Below are 18,517 nucleotides of genomic sequence, written 5' to 3' on the forward strand. Positions count from 1 at the left end.
CCACCTATTTTGCCCTCACCTTCGTCACCTTTCCTTCCTCACCTCATTCACTCGCTCTTCCCTCTCCACTCCACCTCTTCTCCTAACCTAGCCCACACCAATTCATGCACTTGCTAAAACACTTCGTTTTTCACATCCTCCTAATGGTCTGCCCCTCTGCAATATGGCCTAGAATCACCCCCTCCCCCGGACCCAGTAACAATAAAAAAAAATCTTTGTTCCTGCCCATCCACATCTGTTCATCTGGGATTTAGTCCGGAAAGGTTTCTGGAGGGCAGTGTTTTGGGGAGTCCTTTCCCTCCACGGCCAGTTTTCCACCCCTCCACCCTGCAGTGCCTATTACTTAACCCGAGGCCCCAAATTCCGAAGGAAGGGGAGGGAGGGATCCTGGGTTCCTTGCACCTTGTTTAGGAAACGCCAACAGAACAATCTGAGCTGAACCCAAAGTTCATTTCTTCCCTGGAATACTGGTCCTTGATTCTCTCTGGAGCTGCTGATTTCCCCCCTCCTCCTTCGGGTCTGAAAAGAGACATTGAATTAGGCTGAAGTGAATATTCGACGTCCTCTGTAATTATACACACATTGAACTCTTTACAGTTGACTTAAGTTACTTGGCGCTGCGATTGGTGTGGCCCTGTGTATTGATTAAACGCAGCATCTATTTACCTAAACAATAAATGTGGAGATTAGTAAAAGTTCACTTGATCACAATAATAGGATTGACAATTAAAGGGCAATGCATCCCAGATGGAATGGAGCCTGTGGCAGGCGTCACGGAGAAGGGAGAGCTAGGAGCTGCTGCCCTGACAACTGAGCTGGGGAGCTTAGAGGGGAGGGAGGGAGGCAAAATGGAAAGATAAAGAGAAAAGGAGGCAAGGAGGGAGAAGAGTCAGGGTGGGAAGGGAAGGGGAAAGGGAAAGAAGAAAGAAAAGAGGAAGGAAGGAGAGAGCTGGGGGGAAGGGAGGGAAGGGAAGGAAGGAGAGAGGAGGGAAGAGACGGAGGGAGGGAGAGAGGGAGGAAGGAAAGGACGGAGGGAAAGGAGGTGGGAGCCGGTTGCGAATGGAATTTCCAGGCCTGGAAGGCCCGGAGCTGCCCGGGTAGGACTGAGTGCGACGGTCAGCCTCCAGGCTTCGGAAGGGACAGCTCCTAGGAGATCTCCTGTCTCTAAAGAAGGTCTCGGGCCCAGCATCCCCTGGTCGGCGGGCGTGTATTTCATCCCTTTGCAAAGCAGGTAAGTAAGCAAGCACTGGTGCAAGGGAGAGGGAGAGAGAGAGAGAGAGAGAGAGAGAGAGAGAGAGAGAGAGAGAGAGAGAGAGTGTTTGTCCGCGGGATGCAGAGTGGGGCACGGTATGAGCGGGTGAGAAACGAGCTAAGCGGAGGGCAGGGCTGTAAACCCATTCGCGTGTATTTGGTGTCTGCAGCGGGGAAGTGAAGGTGCGGGTTCCTACTCCTAAACTGTCAGTAGACGGGGATGGCGGGCCGGCGGGGACCCGGGGTATTATTGAGCAATTACTGTGTGCAAAGCACTGTACTAAGGGCTGTTGGGGGGGGGGGGTTGACTTCTTCGTGGGATACGCGAGCTGGGGACATGCAGGACGTGGGTTCAAATCCCGCCTCCGCCGCTTGTCAGCTGTATGACTTTGGGCAAGTCACCTAAGTTCTCTAGGCCTCAGTTACCCCATCTGTAAAGTGGGGATTGTGAGCCCCATGTGGGACAATCTGATCACCTTGTAGCCTCCCCAGCGCTTAGAACAGTGCTTTGCACATAGTAAGCGCTTGACAGATACCAAAATTATTATTAGAAAGGGGCGGGGTCGGCAGGGCCCATTCTGGGTCCAGGAGCCCCCTGCCCCAAACAGCTCGGGGGTTCAGTCCTGTCGGGGAAGTGGGCCCGAGAGGGAAGGGAGGGACGAGGCACCCCTAAGGGGCACCCCAACCAGGCTCGGAGGACAAGGGTTCAATCCACCCCGGGATGGACAGAAACGTGGGAGAGTTTGGGCGCGGATCCCCGAGAGTTCTGGGGAAACGACAGAAAGCCGGGCAAACGCAGGGCTTGGTGGAAAGAGCACGGGCTTGGGGGTCAGAGGACGTGGGTTCTAATCCCGCCTCCGCCCCTTGTCTGCTCTGTGACCTTGGGCAAGCCACTTAACTCCTCTGTTGGTTTTGTTCTCTGTCTCCCCCTTTTAGACTGTGAGCCCACTGTTGGGTAGGGACTGTCTCTATACGTTGCCAACTTGTACTTCCCAAGCGCTTAGTACAGTGCTCTGCACACAGTAAGCGCTCAATAAATACGATTGATTGATTGATTGATTGATTCTCTGTGCCTCAGTTCCCTCATCTATAAAATGGGGATTAAGACCTGGGACAACCTGATTACTTCGAATCCACCCCAGTGCTTTAGAACAGTGCTTGGCACATAGTCAACTTGTACTTCCCAAGCGCTTAGTACAGTGCTCTGCACACAGTAAGCGCTCAATAAATACGATTGAATGAATGAACAAGCGCTTGACAAATACCACTATTATAGGGCCTGGGCTGCTGGGACTGCTGGAACTTCTCAGACCGGGGACTCGCACACTTTGCCGCCCGCTGGGCAAGAGTTTCCCACTTGAAATGTTGCTGAGGACGGTTCATTCGTCCGTGACTTGCTTTCCCCGGACCTCTACAGGGTTTAAAATCCAGAATGTTTTTCCCCAAACATAAGCACAAAAGCGCATTCATCTTAGAAGTCTGCGAGGGGGTGGGGAGGGTGGTAAGAAGGGGGAGGAAAGGGGAGAGTAAGGAAGAGGGAGAGAGAGAGAGAATGTGTATGAATGAATAAGGCGAAGAGGAAAATGAACAGGCAGAAGGCTTCAGCCAAGACATGAGTCTGGGAAGCTCCAGGACCTGGTAAGAGGTGGGAAAAAAGGAGGAGGTAGAGGAGGAGCAGGGGGAGGGAGAGGGGAGGGAAGAAGGAGGGAGAAGGAACGTGGCCTAGGCAGGATCTGGGGCCTCCCTCGGCCCCTCCCCATCCACCCCCAGTTCCCCCGCCTATTTCCGTCCTTTCTGATGGCCAGAAAAAACCTCAAACCAGCCCAGCCCCATGGGAAATCTCCACTTCTCTGGCAAGTGTGAAGTGTGTCTGTGCTCTCCTTTACAGGCTCTCAGTAAACTGGAAGGAATGTCCTTGTCGTGACAAAATCGGTGTGTGTGTGTGTGTGTCTAGAAAAAGGAGACAACTGCAAACAGAACCACGAAGGAGGGTGGGGGGGAAGGAAACGCTTGGGGGGACGCCGAGCTGGCTTTGATTGCTACGGATCTGTTGCAACTGCTTCTTCACTAGAAATGAACTGAAATATTTAGCTCTGGAGCTGGTCCTTCCGCCCTCTCCCACCCTTTTCTCTGGTCTCCTCCCCCCTCCCTCCTCCCAACCCCTTCTCTTGGCTCATCTGGTCCGTCTCTGGCGGGGTCACCGCTGTTCCAGCCCCGCCTGAAACTTCAAGGGCTAATGGTTTTGTGTTCCCAAGGTAATTAAAAGGCAGCAAAGCTTCCCCAACACTTCGTTAAACAAATATGTAAGTCCCAGTTTCCCCCTCCCCACGTGCCCTTACACATGCCCGGGGATTGGGGCGTGGAGGGCTGCCCTCGCCATCCCCTCCCCGTACCCCCCAATAGGTTTTTTTTTCCTCCCCCCCACCAGGTACAAGGTGAGCGAGGGCGAGCTCTGTTGGGGACCCAGCAGCGCCCTTTGACTTCGTGGGACACTAATCGCTTCCTTGGGGCTGTTCCCAGGGAAGGAAAGAGGCTAATGGGGGGCGGGGAAGGGGGTTGCAAAGAGTCTACATGCCTGTGCGAGTGATTTTTTTCTAAATAAATCGCTTTTGTGTTCAAAGCGCTAATGGATGGATAGAGTCGAGGGGCCAGGTTCGTCTCCGAAGCAGTAGAATAGATGGAAAGGGTTTCTGTTTCCTCCTCCTCCTCCTCTTCCTCCTTCCCCTCCCGCTATTGCTCCTCCTGCTATTCCTCCTCTTCTCCTCCTCGTCTTCTTCCTCCTTCTATTCCTCCTCCTCGCCTTCTTACTCCTCCTCCTTCTCCTCCTCCTCTTCCACATAAATCACTCACATTGTTTAAGGTACATTGATCAATCTAATGTCTTGTAATAGGCTCCTAATTGCCACCAGGAAAGTCCTACAAGCTTGCCTTTGAACGTGAAATGGTTCATGATCTGAGCTAAAATTCATTCGAGGCTGGAGGTGAAGTCATTCCCGAGCACATCCAAGTAGCCCAATGAGCAACGTCCTGTCTCCCCTTCCCGGCCCAGGCCTGGGTCGAAGGCGTCAGGGAAAGGGGAAAGGAGAGACAAGAGTGGGGGGCGGGGGGCGACTGGGAAGAAAGTCGATGGATTTCCTAACTTTTTCAGGTTGATAATTCATTAATGAGCAAACCCTGTTCTGGGATTTATGGGTCATTGTGGACTGAAGAACACTCTGCTGTGTCAATCATCTCTCCTGCTCACAGTCCTTCGTGTGCCTTTCAGCGGAGAGTTGAGGTTCCTTAGACATGACCTCCCCCCTACACACACACACACACACACACACACACACACACACACACACACACACACACACACACACACACGTGTCCATCCCCTGGCCGGGTGTTTCTGGAGAGGGAAATGCACGCCCGGGAATGCTCAGGACCGGCACCGTGGAAACTAGGAAGAGGATCGCGCTCTTAGGTGTCGGGCAGCCCGGGTTGTGCAGAGGCCAGGCCTCCCGCGGGGTCCGGACGGGAAAGGGGGGTACAGGGGTCAAAGAGAGTTTCCGAAGCTGCGCCCGAGGGTGGCTGCAGGGTGCCAGCATCAGGGTGAGGATTGCAGGATGTGGGCTGAAGGGTGCCAGCATCAGGGTGAGGATTGCAGGGTGAGGGTTGTAGGGTGCCAGCATCAGGGTGAGGATTGCAGGGTGCCAGCATCAGGGTGATTCACAAATTGCAGGGTGAGGGCTGCAGGGTGTCAGCAGCAGGGTGAGGATTGCAGGGTGCGGGCTGCACTGGTGCCAGCTGCAGGGTGGAGATGGCAGGGTACGTGTGGGCTGCAGGGTACCAGCGGCAGAGTGAAGGCCATAGGGTGCGGGCTGCAGGGTGCTGGCTGCATTGGTGCCAGCTGCAGGGTGAAGATGGCAGGGTACGTGTGGGCTGCAGGGTACCAGCGGCAGAGTAAAGGCCCTAGGTGCGGGCTACAGGGTGCAGGCTGCATTGGTGCCAACTGCAGGGTGAAGATGGCAGGGTACGTGTGGGCTGCAGGGTACCAGCGGGAGAGTGAAGGCCATAGGGTGCGGGTTGCAGGGTGCCAACAGCAGGGTGAGGTATACAGGGTGAGGACTGCAGGGTGAGAGAAGCAGGGTGTGAGCTGCAGGGCGCGGGTTGCCGGACGCGAACTGCTGGCTGCAGGGGGCAAGTTGCGGGGTGCAGTTTGCGGGGTGCAGGGTGCGGGCTGCTGAAAAAGGCACAAGCACTAAGTCTCTCCCGACCTCCCTCCAGGAAACGCTCCCATCCTAACCGATTCACCGGACCGCTCCCCTCGACGCCCTCTCTCTCGAGTTAGAGGAAGGGGGAGAGAGAGAGAGCTTCTCCTCTTTAAAGAGGAGTTCCAGAAGAGTTTGATTAGACCCTCCCGCTCCTTAAAATGTATTAATTGGAGTAGTGTTTTCCTGAACACTCTCATTGGCTGAATTTTAACCCGGCTGCCGCCCGAGGCTGTCATCAACTAACTTGTGTACCTGAGCACGATGGCGAGAATTGTGATCCGAGAGAAGAAAACCTTCAGCAGAGCGCTCCCCATAGTTTCCTCCTCATGCAGTAAACAAATCTATGATGCTTGTTGAATAATCTCCCAATAATTGCAGTAATTAAAATCATCATACAGTCTACAGTCACCTTCCTTCCTTTGACACACCACAGTCTTTCCCTTAATTGTTAATACGTCTTGGACTCAGATAAAGAGAACAAGGCAGACTTCAAATATAATGGTCCAAAAACATTCAGCTCCCCCCAAACTGGTTCTGAAGATAAACGTTTGAGGAGCGTTTAACAGACGAGGGGGCTTCCATTTCTTCAGCCGCCGCTCCGAGATGCAGTGAAATCTGCATTTCCTTCTAAATAGTCGGGGCACCTTCCAAACAGGGAATAGATTAAAGCTTAGCCCATCAATTGATCCTGCCTGGGTCTTTTATTTGCAGGGGCTGGGGGGGTTGGAAAGAGGGCGTTATGTAACACATATGAAATGAAAGCTCAAGTGGAAATTGTGGGAGAGTTCCATAATTTTCATTTAATTTCCGCGATCCATTGATCGCAGCGCTGGCTCCTTTTCTTTATTAACTATAAAAGATTCTCTTCTAATCAAAAGCTGCGCTTCATCCTTGCTCACAAATGAAACACTCTGCAGCGGAAAGAATTCACCGGACTCAACAGGCACCAAGGTCTCTATTTTCACACCATCTCTGGCTCTCTGTCCCTTCTCTCGCCTTTGCAAACCCAGGCTTTGATAGTCTAGAAGGCAAGCCTTTTCTTAGGTAAAGTTATTAATTTATCTCCCCAACTCCCACACTGAGCTGACCTGATAATCACCGGTCGATTGTAGGAAATGTAAATGAAAAGCTTAATTGTGAGGGGGATTCAGAAAGGGAGCTCCTGTTGCTTAAAAAAAAAAAAGGTGGGGAGTAGTAGAGGGCGCGATTATCAGAGAAATACATTTTTGCGGGATTGTCCGCACACCCATTCTCTGTGTAGTAAGGATCCGTCTGCAGCTTGACGGGGAAAGCTTTCCACCTTCCTCCTTTCCCATCCCCTCCCCCATCTTCTCCCTATTCTGTCTTCCTCCCCTCCCCCGTCCTTCCCGCTCTATACTACCCAATAATAAACTCTGCGCCCTTTTAGGATTCCCAGGAAATTGTGCGGCCACTTTACATTTAACCCGCTATTATATCGATTTATTCAGAAAATATTTGGCCCGTCTCTTCCAGAAGCCTGCTCTGTGGACAGGAGGAAGAGTCGCTTCTTCTGTGGCAAAGAAACCCCGGATCCTCCCAGGAACCTCTAATGAAGGAATTGTTTTCCAGCTTCTTCTTCTAAACACAACAACTTTAACAGTTGCTCAGATCAAAGCCCCATGGACAGGCAAGATGAGGGAAACAATATTTGTTCAAAGGAAGCGAACTGTTGCCTTTAATTACCCTATTCTCCTTTATTAGGATCCCTACCGGGTTTTTTTTAATTCCTCCCCCCCCCACCCCCCCAAAAAAATGTTGATTTAACCATGGGGTATTTATGATGTAAATATATTCCGAGAGGAAAACGTCACGGATCCATTTGTAAAGGACCCGGATACATAATTTTAAAAAATCAGTTTCAGTGTATATGAGGTTCTCACCCCACTTTCGCTTCTTAGTCAGATTTGTTTATGCAGAATCGACATTTAATAGTGCTAATTGCACTCCAGTTAAATTGCCCTGATTGCAGAAAGGGAAGCAATTTTCGTGCTCTCTGTCTGGGTTTGGAAGAAATTGTTTTATATTCACCTCTTTATAAAGAAGTGGAGATAAGGCACCGAGCCTTTGCACAAATTGCACTTATAGGCTGACTGGCAGCATTCAGGCGCTATAATAGAGCATTATTTGGCCGTTTTGAATAATGTAAAGCGTTTGCTGAAAGCTATTCTCCTGAAAATTGCTTTAACTTTTAAAAGGGTGATGATTCACTCCAAACCAGGCTTTTGTTACATTGTCATTATTTCCCCAAATGTTTTAACAGTCAGCTCAACACTTTAGCATAACACATTGATCTTTGTTTAAAAACTAGATTTTTAGAGTATGAAAAAATCTGTCACGGGAAAGAGGAAAAAAAAAAGTCGGACCTTCCTTCTAGTCTCCTACCCCCTCCAAAAAAGAAAAATAAATAAAGGGAAAAAAGAAAGCTATCTATTGGTAGTCATCCCCTGTTTAACTGGCACTGGTGGCTGCAACATTCAAACGTGACGACCGCATTCAGCTCGAGCTCCCACCAACTTTTATTGGGATCAGGACGCGTGTCTGTAGAGAATATCCTTGTGCCCGGAGAGCTACATACAGCGTGACAGCTGGGAATAGGTTTGAAAGCATGAAACAGGAGGTGGAAAAGGAGGAGGGAAGGAGGGAGGGAAAGAGGGAGGGGAGAAGGAATGAGGGAGTCGGGAAGATGAGGGGCTGTTTTTAAATGATTTGACTTTAAAATGTCACCACCAATAAGTGGTTTTTCGGAACGTCTTAAGGCTTAGTTTGTCAGGTTTCCTTAAGGAGAGGGTAGGGGGTTGGATGGGGGGGAGCCTGGAAGCTAGCCATCTCCCCTCCCTGGACAGCCACCCACGGGGTGGGTCGGAACGCCTCAGTGCCACTTAGCAATCACCTCCATTAGTAAATCAACTCCGAGCCTCTACATAAACAGGAGGCCGCTCTCCTGCTATGGGAAAAAGTCACCTGTTGGGGAAATGGCTCTTGGGTGGCCCAGCGAGGCCCACTGGCTTGCCTGGACTGCTTGGTTTCTCCACTCTTGGAGCTTTCAAACGTCTTTATCCGATTATCACTTACCGCCCTTCTGGGTGAAGCTGCTGGTAGCCGAGCACTCTCTCTCTCTCTCTCTCTCTCTCTCTCTCTCTCACACACACACACACACACACACACACACACACAGAAAAAAGCAGAAATAAATTGATAGTGTTTTGGGGCTGACAAGAGATGGGACAGGGGAAGACTATCTGCCGTTCCCCAATTGCCATCTTCCCCCCACCCAGAAAAAAAAGCATCTTAAAAAAATTAAAAAAAAAACAACAACAAAAACAGACGAACGGTGAATTGAAAGCAAAGGGATCAGCAGGGACAGCCTCGCTGACTGGATACCCTGGCTGCACGCTGGCTCAGACCCTCGCACCGGGGGAACGCTATTAGGTCGCCTTTGGAAAGAATGGATTCTACCAAGGGAGGCGAAGAACACTGCTCTCCCTCTTTTGGTTGAATACCCTGCCTTTTGCCTTTAAGAGTTTGGTTTGGTGTCTGGAGACTGGAAACGTTCTGGAGGAGGGGAGGTAGATGGGGATGGGGAGGAGGAGTGGGGGACGAAGAGAGAAATGCTAGTTAGTACCCAGATCGGCCTGAATGCGCCCTTATTTCTTGTTCTATACCGTGACTGGAGAGAGAGGGAGGGACAGAAAGAGGCGGGGAGGGAGGAAGAGGGGGGAGAGAGAGAGAGACCCCAAAAGAAAAAGGTAGCAAAAATATCCCACTGTTCACAAACGTATCCGCGAAACGGCTTCCATCCCCATGTTCCAAAATTGCACGCCTAACTAATCTCCGTTTCCCCGGACGCTGTAGGGTGAGTTCAATGTAATTTTTCTCAGGGAGCTGCCACTCTTGACACAAGGCAGGGACAAGCCCGCAGTGGATTGTCTGGACTTACTTTTTGGCCCACGCAGAGAGCAGGTGAGGTCTCTGTCGTCCTCTGGGGTTCGTGGAGTACATTCAGCGCCGAGGAGGCCTGAGGCAGGGACTGAGGGAGCGTATTCCTGAGGCGCCCTCCTTCTGCCGCGAAGCCAAGAGGGAGCAATCTCTCCGCCATTAGCAGCCTCGGGATCGTGGGGGTTTAACTGTGGCAAGAAAAACCGACTCAGTACGGCAACCCGACATGTAAATCCTAATAATCCCTGTTCAGTGCAACCCCCCACCCCCCTAAGTAAGGAAAAATGTACCTTCTGGGCCAATAAGAAGAGACAGAAAAGACCCTATGGGAATGTTTTCGAAGTTGTCAGGAGGCAAATAGCTGTGGCTTGGTGTGGTATGTCGTATGATAGATACCACTCTTCCCCTCCCCACCCTCTATGAAAGTAGGCAGACGGGAGAACCCTGTCATCGTTTCTGACAATTGGGATCATTTGTATTATGGAGATGAGGGAAACTTTGCAAAGTGCACGCTGGGCTGGCATCGGCATCCTTGGAGTCTGAGCCGTTACTAGGCACCTGAACCTCGAGTCCCCCCGGTTCTTGTCCCCGCCTCGACGGCCTGAGCCACGGTGAGGAAGACGCCTCCCACTGCGAGGGAAAGAAGGAAGGGAGGCGGGGGTGGGCTGGCCCCTAGCCATCCCTCTCCGTGGAGGAACCCGCTTGCGGTTCGAAGATCCTTCCTCGAAATGGAGGAGTCTTTTGGGGACCCCCTGTGGCTCTGACCTTTAAGAGTCTCCCAACCCAGGGAGTTAATAGGCACCTCGAGACGCATTTATTTCTATTCGTGTACTTGGTACAGGTGTGAGGATGGCGGGAGTAAACAGATCCGGGCGCGAGCGGAGCTCTGTCACGCAAGTGCATCCTGTAAACCCGGTGGATTTTTTTTAACGACTTGAAAAAGGTCGAATCAATCAATCAATCGTATTTATCGAGCGCTTACTGTGTGCAGAGCACTGTACTAAGACGTCTCGTCCTTCCCTTCGGGGCTGGCAGGGGTCGTTTTCCCTCCTTCCCTTCCACCCGCTCTCGCTCCAACTTGACCCGCAAGTATCTTTATCAATCGTATTTATTGAGCGCTTACTGTGTGCAGAGCACTGTGCTAAGCTACAAGTAGCGAGTGGAGAGGGACCGTCGGGCCCAACTCCGCACTTCTCGGCTTTTCGTTGGTCAATCAATCAATCAATCGTGTTTATTGACCGCTTACTGTGTGCAGAGCACTGTACTAAGCGCTTGGGATTTATTGAGCGCTTACTGTGTGCACAGCACTGTGCTAAGCGCTTGGGAAGTACAAGAAGGCAACACATAGAAACGGTCCCTACCCAACAGCGAAGCAGCGTGGCTCAGTCCGGGCTTTGGAGTCGGCGGTCACGGGTTCAAATCCCGGCTCCGCCACTGGTCAGCTGCGTGACTTTGGGCAAGTCACTTCACTTCTCTGTGCCTCAGTTACCTCATCTGTAAAATGGGGATTAAGACTGTGAGCCCCCCCGCGGGACAACCTAATCACCTTGTAAACTCCCCAGCGCTTAGAACAGTGCTTTGCACATAGTAAGCGCTTAATAAATGCCATTAAAAAAAACCAACCAAACAGCGGGCTCACAGTCTAGAAGGGGGAGACAGACAACAACACATATTGACGGAATAAAATAAATAGAATAAATATGTCCGGGTCACAATCCGCTTTTTGTTTTTTTTTGGTCAAATGTAATTGCGGGAGAATTTCTTGGGTCCCAAGCGCCGAGTCGATTCTTCCCCCCGCTCCCCGGCCCGGCCTCCCTCCTCCTCACCATCATCATCAATCGTATTTATTGAGCGCTTACTATGTGCAGAGCACTGTACTAAGCGCTTGGGAAGTACAAATTGGCAACCTATAGAGACAGTCCCTACCCAACAGGGGGCTCACAGTCTAAAAGGGGGAGACAGAGAGCAAAACCAAACACACTAACAAAATAAAATAAATAGAATAGATATGTACAAGTAAAATAAATAGAGTAATAAATATGTACAAACATAGATCCAGGTGCTGTGGGGAAGGGAAGGAGGTAAGATGGGGGGATGGAGAGGGGGAGAGGAAGGAAGGGGCTCAGTCTGGGAAGGCCTCCCTCCCTTCTTTGACTGGCACGCGCCCCGAGCCCGGGTTCTGGCGTTTCCCGGGCTCTGATTGGCTGCGGGGCCGCTACTTTCTGCTCGCTCTGCGCCCTCATTGGTCGAGAGTCCCAGCCAGCGGTACTTCAAAGCAGGCGCTCCCCACACTTAGGCTGAGTTTAGCCCGCGGGAGCCGGGAGTGTCGACTTAGTGCGAGCGGAGTAAGCGGGGAGCTAAGGAGCCTCTCCCCCTCCCCCTCAGCCTCGCCAGCCACAGCCCCTCATTCCGTCCCCTCCCTCCGCCAAGGGACGTGCTATGGCTACGTCTATACTTGGGGTAAGTCTTTACGAACCGCGCCCGTACTGAGCGCCTCAATTTTTCGTGGCTCCGGCTCCTGTTGCTGCCGTATTGCAGTTGCTCCTTCTTTAAACGCTCCTCAGCCACGGCGGGATGGGGGGCAGATTCCGCGCGGGATGCATTAAGACAATTCGTATGCAAATCCCTTTTTTATTTGGTTTTTAAAGGAGAGCCGGAAGGTTTCGTTCTTTCTTTTCCCCCCCCTCCCTCTTTGGCTTTGGGAAATGTTGCAATTAGCCGCATTGGGGTTACCAGAAAGCAGCCTCACGGGCATCGAAGCCCTTTTAGTCGTGTAACCAAACGTCTACATCGCTGCTGCTTCGGAACCGTTCGCCGTTGTCGTTTCACCTCGAATTGTTGTTGCTTTTAGAAATCTTTTTCTTTTGGGGGAGATGGCGTGTGCGCCTGTGAGTGTGTGGGTGAAAGGGATTTCCCCCTTTATTTTGTTTCTAAGGGGGAAAACGGAAGCATTTTAAAAAGGGAAAGAGGTCGAAGCCGTACACTTGAGGAAAAGCCTTCTTCCGAGGCAGGCGTAATCTTGCTAGTCCTTTTGCGGTGCGCTATTGCCTCCCCTCACCGTTTATTACCTCGATTTGCTGCCTTCCTCTTTCGACCCCAGGTGGCCTTTTGGGGTGCGGGGGGGTTGTGTTGGTTTGTGTGCGTGTGTGGGTGTGTTGGGGAGGTTAGACAGTAAAGAGGAGCTGGGTCCCCGCACTCAGCCAGCTGAAGGTGGAGGAGCTGCGGGAGGAGCGAGTGTGAGTGTGGTGAGATGCGGGGGGTGCGTTTTTCTTCCTCCTTCTTTTACTCCAAATGGGGGGCAACTTCCAGGCCCTCCGCAGCGCATCCCGTTTGGTCCTCCGCCTGCCCCTTGCATGGCACGGAGCGCCGGCGGCCCCCGGTGTATCCGGGAGGAGAGCGGGGGAGTCTGCGGGACTCTTTTAAAGTCTGCAGTCCCCTTCTACACTGTGAGCCCACCGTTGGGTAGGGACTGTCTCTATATATTGCCAACTTGTACTTCCCAAGCGCTTCTTACGGTGCTCTGCACACAGTAAGCGCTCAATAAATACGATTGATTGATTGATAGTTACGCGACCCCCCCCCCGATGCCCTCCCTCTGCCCATCCGCCCAGCTAGCTCTCTTCCTCCCTTCAAGTCCCTACTGAGAGCTCACCTCCTCCAGGAGGCCTTCCCACACTGAACCCCCTCCTTCCTCTCCCCCTCGTTCCCCTCTCCATCCCCCCCATCTTACCTCCTTCCCTTCCCCACAGCACCTGTATATATGTATATATTTATTACTCTATTTATTTTACTTGTACATATCTATTCCATTTATTTTATTTTGTTAGCATGTCTGGTTTTGTTCTCTGTCTCCCCCTTTTAGACCGTGAGCCCACTATTCGGTAGGGACTGTCTCTATATGTTGCCAACTTGTACTTCCGAAGCGCTTAGTACGGTGCTCTGCGCACAGTAAGCGCTCAATAAATACGACTGATTGATGTATATATGTTTGTACATATTTATTTCTCTATTTATTTTACTTGTACATATCTATTCCATTTATTTTATTTTGTTAATATGTATGGTTTGGTTCTCTGTCTCCCCCTTTTAGACCGTGAGCCCGCAGTTGGGTAGGGACTGTCTCTATGTATTGCCAACTTGGACTTCCCAAGCGCTTAGTACGGTGCTCTGCACACAGTAAGCGCTCCATAAATACGATTGATTGATTGATTGATTCCCAAGCGCTTAGTACGCTGCTCTGCGCACAGTATAAGCGCTCAATAAATACGATTGATTGATTGATTGATTCCCAAGCGCTTAGTACGGTGCTCTGCACACAGTAAGCGCTCAATAAATACGATTGATTGATTCCCAAGCGCTTAGTACGGTGCTCTGCGCACAGTATAAGCGCTCAATAAATACGATTGATTGATTGATTGATTCCCAAGCGCTTAGTAGGGTGCTCTGCGCACAGTATAAGCGCTCAATAAATACGATTGATTGATTCCCAAGCGCTTAGTAGGGTGCTCTGCGCACAGTATAAGCGCTCAATAAATACGATTGATTGATTCCCAAGCACTTAGTACGGTGCTGTGCGCACAGTAAGCTCTCAATAAATATGTTTGATTGATTGATTGATTCCCAAGCGTTTAGTAGGGTGCTCTGCGCACAGTATAAGCGCTCAATAAATACGATTGATTGATTCCCAAGCGCTTAGTAGGGTGCTCTGCGCACAGTAAGCTCTCAATAAATATGATTGATTGATTGATTCCCAAGCGTTTAGTAGGGTGCTCTGCGCACACTATAAGCTCTCAATAAATACGATTGATTGATTCCCAAGCGCTTAGTAGGGTGCTCTGCGCACAGTAAGCGCTCAATAAATCTGATTGATTGATTCCCAAGCGCTTAGTACGGTGCTCTGCACCCAGTAAGCGCTCAATAAATACGATTGATTGATTGATTGATTGATTCCCAAGCGCTTAGTAGGGTGCTCTGCGCCCAGTAAGCGCTCCATAAATACGATTGATTGATGGACTGATCGGTTCCCAAGCGCTCAGTAGACGACTGATTGCGGGAGGCCGCCGCTGACGGGTGCCCTTTGTGTGTCCCCCCCTCCCCGCCCCGTCCAGGAAGAGCCACGCTTCGGAACGACCCCCCTGGCCATGCTGGCGGCGACGTGCAACAAGATCGGCAACACCAGCCCCCTGACCACGCTGCCGGAGTCCAGCGCCTTCGCCAAGGGGGGCTTCCACCCGTGGAAGAGGTCGGCGGCAGCAGCCTCGACGACGACGAGCTGCAACCTGGGGTCAGGCCTGTCGGGCTTCGCCGTGGCGGCAGCAGCAGGAGGGCTGGCGGGCAGCTCCGCCACCGCCAACAGCGCCTTCTGCCTGGCCTCCTCGTCGCCCACCTCCTCGGCCTTCAGCAGCGACTATGGAGGCCTGTTCTCCAACGCCGCAGCAGCAGCAGCCGCAGCCGCCGCAGCCGCAGCCGCAGCAGCCGCAGCTGGGGTGTCCCCACAGGAGCCCGGTGGTGGACAGTCCGCCTTCCTGCCCAAGGTGCACCCACCGACGGCTGACGGACTGTACCCTCGGGTCGGCGTGGCACATCCCTACGAGTCCTGGTACAAGTCCGGCTTCCACTCGACGTTGGCGGCGGGCGACGTCTCCAACGCCGGCCCGGCCTCGTCGTGGTGGGACGTCCACGGCAGTCCGGGCTCCTGGCTGGACGTGCCCAACACCCCCACCGGTGGTCCACACTCTCAGCTGGGCTCCTACAGCCCCGACTTCGGCTCCCTGACGCACTCGGCCTTCACCTCCACCGGCCTGGGCTCGCCGGCCGCGGCGGCCGCGGCCTCGCACCTGCTGTCCACCGGGCAGCACCTGCTGGGCCAGGAGGGCTTCAAGCCCGTGCTGCCCACCGCCTACTCGGACTCCAGCGCCGCCGTGGCCATGATCACGGCCGCCTCCTCGTCGTCGTCGTCGTCGTCGTCGTCGTCCGGGCCCCGCTCGGCCCGGCGCTACTCGGGCCGGGCCACGTGCGACTGCCCCAACTGCCAGGAGGCCGAGAGGCTAGGCCCCGCCGGAGCCAGCCTGCGCCGCAAAGGCCTACACAGCTGCCACATCCCCGGCTGCGGCAAGGTCTACGGCAAGACTTCACACCTCAAGGCCCACCTGCGCTGGCACACGGGCGAGCGCCCTTTCGTCTGCAACTGGCTCTTCTGTGGCAAGCGCTTCACCCGCTCCGACGAGCTTCAGCGGCACCTGCGGACTCACACAGGTGAGAAACGCTTCGCCTGCCCCGTCTGCAACAAGCGCTTCATGCGCAGCGACCACCTCAGCAAGCACATCAAAACGCACAACGGTGGCGGTGGCGGGGGCAAAAAGGGCAGCGACAGCGACACGGACGCCAGCAACCTGGAGACGCCCCGCTCCGAGTCGCCCGACCTCGTCCTGCACGACGCCGGGGTAAGCGCGGCCCGGGCGGCGGGAGGAGGAGGAGGAGGAGGAGGCGGTGGCAAGGACTCCACCTCGGGCCCCAACGTCTCGTAGAGGGTGCGAGCGCGCCACAGACTCACAGAGCCACAGAGACCGAGACTGAGCGACCCGGAGACCCAGAGACACACAGGGAGAGCGAGGAGGAGCAAAAAAACCCGGCGTCCCTCCGCCCTGGTCCCTCCCCGCACGCCGGGGAGCCTTCCTGGAGGAGGCGGCCGCCCACACTTGCATAAAGACAGAAGACACGCACATCCCACCGCCCACACTTGAATAAAGCGCCCGGTCCAGGGACAGAAGGCACACACACACACACACAATCACGAGCCCCGACGGCGACGCCACATTTTCACCGCTCCACAAACTTCTGCGGTGCAGACCCACACACAGCATTTCCCTCCATCACCAACGTACAGTAGTATTTCCCGCAGACCAACACACAGCATTTCCCTCCATCACCAACACACAGTATTTCCCTCCATCCCGGCCCCCGCTTCCACGCATCCCCTTCCCCTCCCGAAACAGAGAAACACGCAACAACAACAACAACAAAAAAAAACACCCGCCACCACCCAGCAGACGCTGTCCGTCAGAACGTTTGGGACCCGATGGGACCTTTTTTTAAAAAAAAAATCTGACCCTCTGTGTGGATTATATATAAAATACTCCAAGCCCCGCTTGATGATTATCTATTTGCCACGAGACTTTTTTTTCCCCCGAAAGGAAGCGTCAAAACAAGAGGCTTAAGGTGAGGATTTAAACTGGAAGTCTAGAGACAGTTTGTCTGTATTTCACAAGAGCTGTATAAATAGGGTTCAAAAAGGATTGTGTTCTCTTTTTTTTTCTTGTAAATGTTGATTCTGATAGGTTTTTTTGGTGAATTCCTGAAATTCAGGGAGGTTTTCTTTTTTAATTTCTGATGCACTTTGTGGAAGTCAGTATATATGTAAGAGCTATTTAAAATGTTGAGTTATCATTTCACTCACACGTAAGTTAAGGTCATTTAAAGAAATTAAATGCGTTTATCTGTATGAAGAAAATCTTGACATAATATTTTCATTTTGGTATTATTAAAGGACTCTCAACAATACATTTACGGATTTTTCCTGTTCCCCTCCACCCTCCTCCAGAAACCCTGACATGGGTCGACTTTAAAAAAAAAAAAACTGGGGGAAAAAAAAAAGCCGTCACTGGTAGTTGTAGGCGATAATAAGGCGTGTAGAGTTCAGAAAAGCCATCGTGCATGAAGATGTCCGAGAAGCCAAAGTAATTAGGCGATAACTCCACAGTGCAAATTAAATTGGGTCCCATGAATATCTTGCCCTATTACCCAATAAGCAACGACTCCCAAGTGGTATTTTTCCAACTCGGGAAGGTTAGTAAAAGAGGTGGCGATCTGGCAACTTCAAAACGTGCAAACGCGTCTTGTTGGGCGAAGCGAATCCAAGTCGCACGAAACGTTTTTTGTCGTGGTTGCTGTTGTCGGGTTTTGGGGTGGGGTGGGTTTTTTTTTTACCTTTTTTTTTAAAAACAAACGGTGAAATGAACCTCCTTCCACTCTTCCACTCCACCCTCCTCTTTTTTTTTTTTTTAAAGTCTTTAGCCTCCCAAGGCTTCCTAGGCTAGGAGGTGATCTCAGGGGAATAAATCGCTAGAGTCAATACTCCGGAAAAGACATTTCATGCCTAAATGAAAATCTTGTTAAATGTTATTAATTTTGACTTAGAGCACACAGCAGCCCCCTGTGCCTTGTATTCCCTTATTAGGGATTCATGTCTTATCAAATATCTAATTAATCTCCTAGACATCATTTGTTCTGGCCAACTTTATCTCAGCTGGTCCGCGGGGAAAACTCCGAATATTCTCCGTGACAAAGCTCCCTTGAAGATCCTTTTAATTGTCTAAATTAACTGCACCAAATTTGCATGTCAAACGGTAAAGGGCAACCTGAGATAAAATGTAAACGTTTTAAAAGCCCCCAAACTAAGCACTTGATTTGATAACTAGGCTTTTTAATGCTATGGAAGACAACTGCTCTTTCCTTTTCAAAGACAGTTGATCTATGCAAATAGTGAATTGGAAATGCTTATGTCCCCACGCAGTCAAATGGCCCTCGCAGGTTATTTGAATATCAGTGGCTCTGCTATTGAAAAGGTTCAAGGATGCTCTCTGACTTCTTTGTGATTACTCAGTGCAGCGTCTTATTCTGAAGAAAAAAAACTCAGGAATAATTAAAGGCTGGGATAAGGCCTGGGAACACATTTGGGACAGGAATCTCATTTAGACAGTCTCTTTCAAAATAAGGCACAGTTAAATTGACCAGAAGGCAATTATTGAAATGAAAATTATTTTCACTCCCTTTGTCTTCTGACCACCAACTTAACAGCCACAGTTTAAAAGGGGGAAGAGAGGGAGGCAAAGAAAATTGGTAAATGAGATAATTTCGCAATTCTAAAAAAAATGGTAATTTAGAAAATAAAGTGCTTGTTCAAAGAATGAGAATTTTTCTAAAAGCCCCCCTACACAATAGCAAAGACGAGCCAAGACGGAACCGAATGTAATTTTTAACTGATTGCCGCAAAA

The 18,517-nt window shown here is 51.5% G+C and overlaps 1 protein-coding gene across 1 annotated transcript; it reads left to right on the forward strand.

The window, feature by feature from the left end:
- The first annotated feature begins 11,828 nt into the window (after nt 1-11,828).
- SP9 (Sp9 transcription factor) lies at nt 11,829-16,847 on the forward strand. The gene is made up of 2 exons (XM_038751664.1): nt 11,829-11,924; nt 14,573-16,847. The coding sequence occupies exons 1-2, from the start codon at nt 11,904-11,906 to the stop codon at nt 15,989-15,991; spliced, it is 1,440 nt and encodes a 479-aa protein (XP_038607592.1). The 5' UTR covers nt 11,829-11,903; the 3' UTR covers nt 15,992-16,847.
- The last annotated feature ends 1,670 nt before the right edge of the window (nt 16,848-18,517 follow it).

Source organism: Tachyglossus aculeatus, chromosome 9 (assembly GCF_015852505.1).
Source record: "Tachyglossus aculeatus isolate mTacAcu1 chromosome 9, mTacAcu1.pri, whole genome shotgun sequence".
Taxonomy (NCBI): Eukaryota; Metazoa; Chordata; class Mammalia; order Monotremata; family Tachyglossidae; genus Tachyglossus; species Tachyglossus aculeatus.

What these genes read in the sequence shown, in the direction of transcription:
- SP9 (XM_038751664.1), top strand. Translation starts at nt 11,904, where the DNA reads ATGGCTACGTCTATACTTGGG. An exon ending in TGGCTACGTCTATACTTGGG is followed by an intron (nt 11,925 to 14,572) that starts GTAAGTCTTTAC and finishes CGCCCCGTCCAG; the next exon opens with GAAGAGCCACGCTTCGGAAC.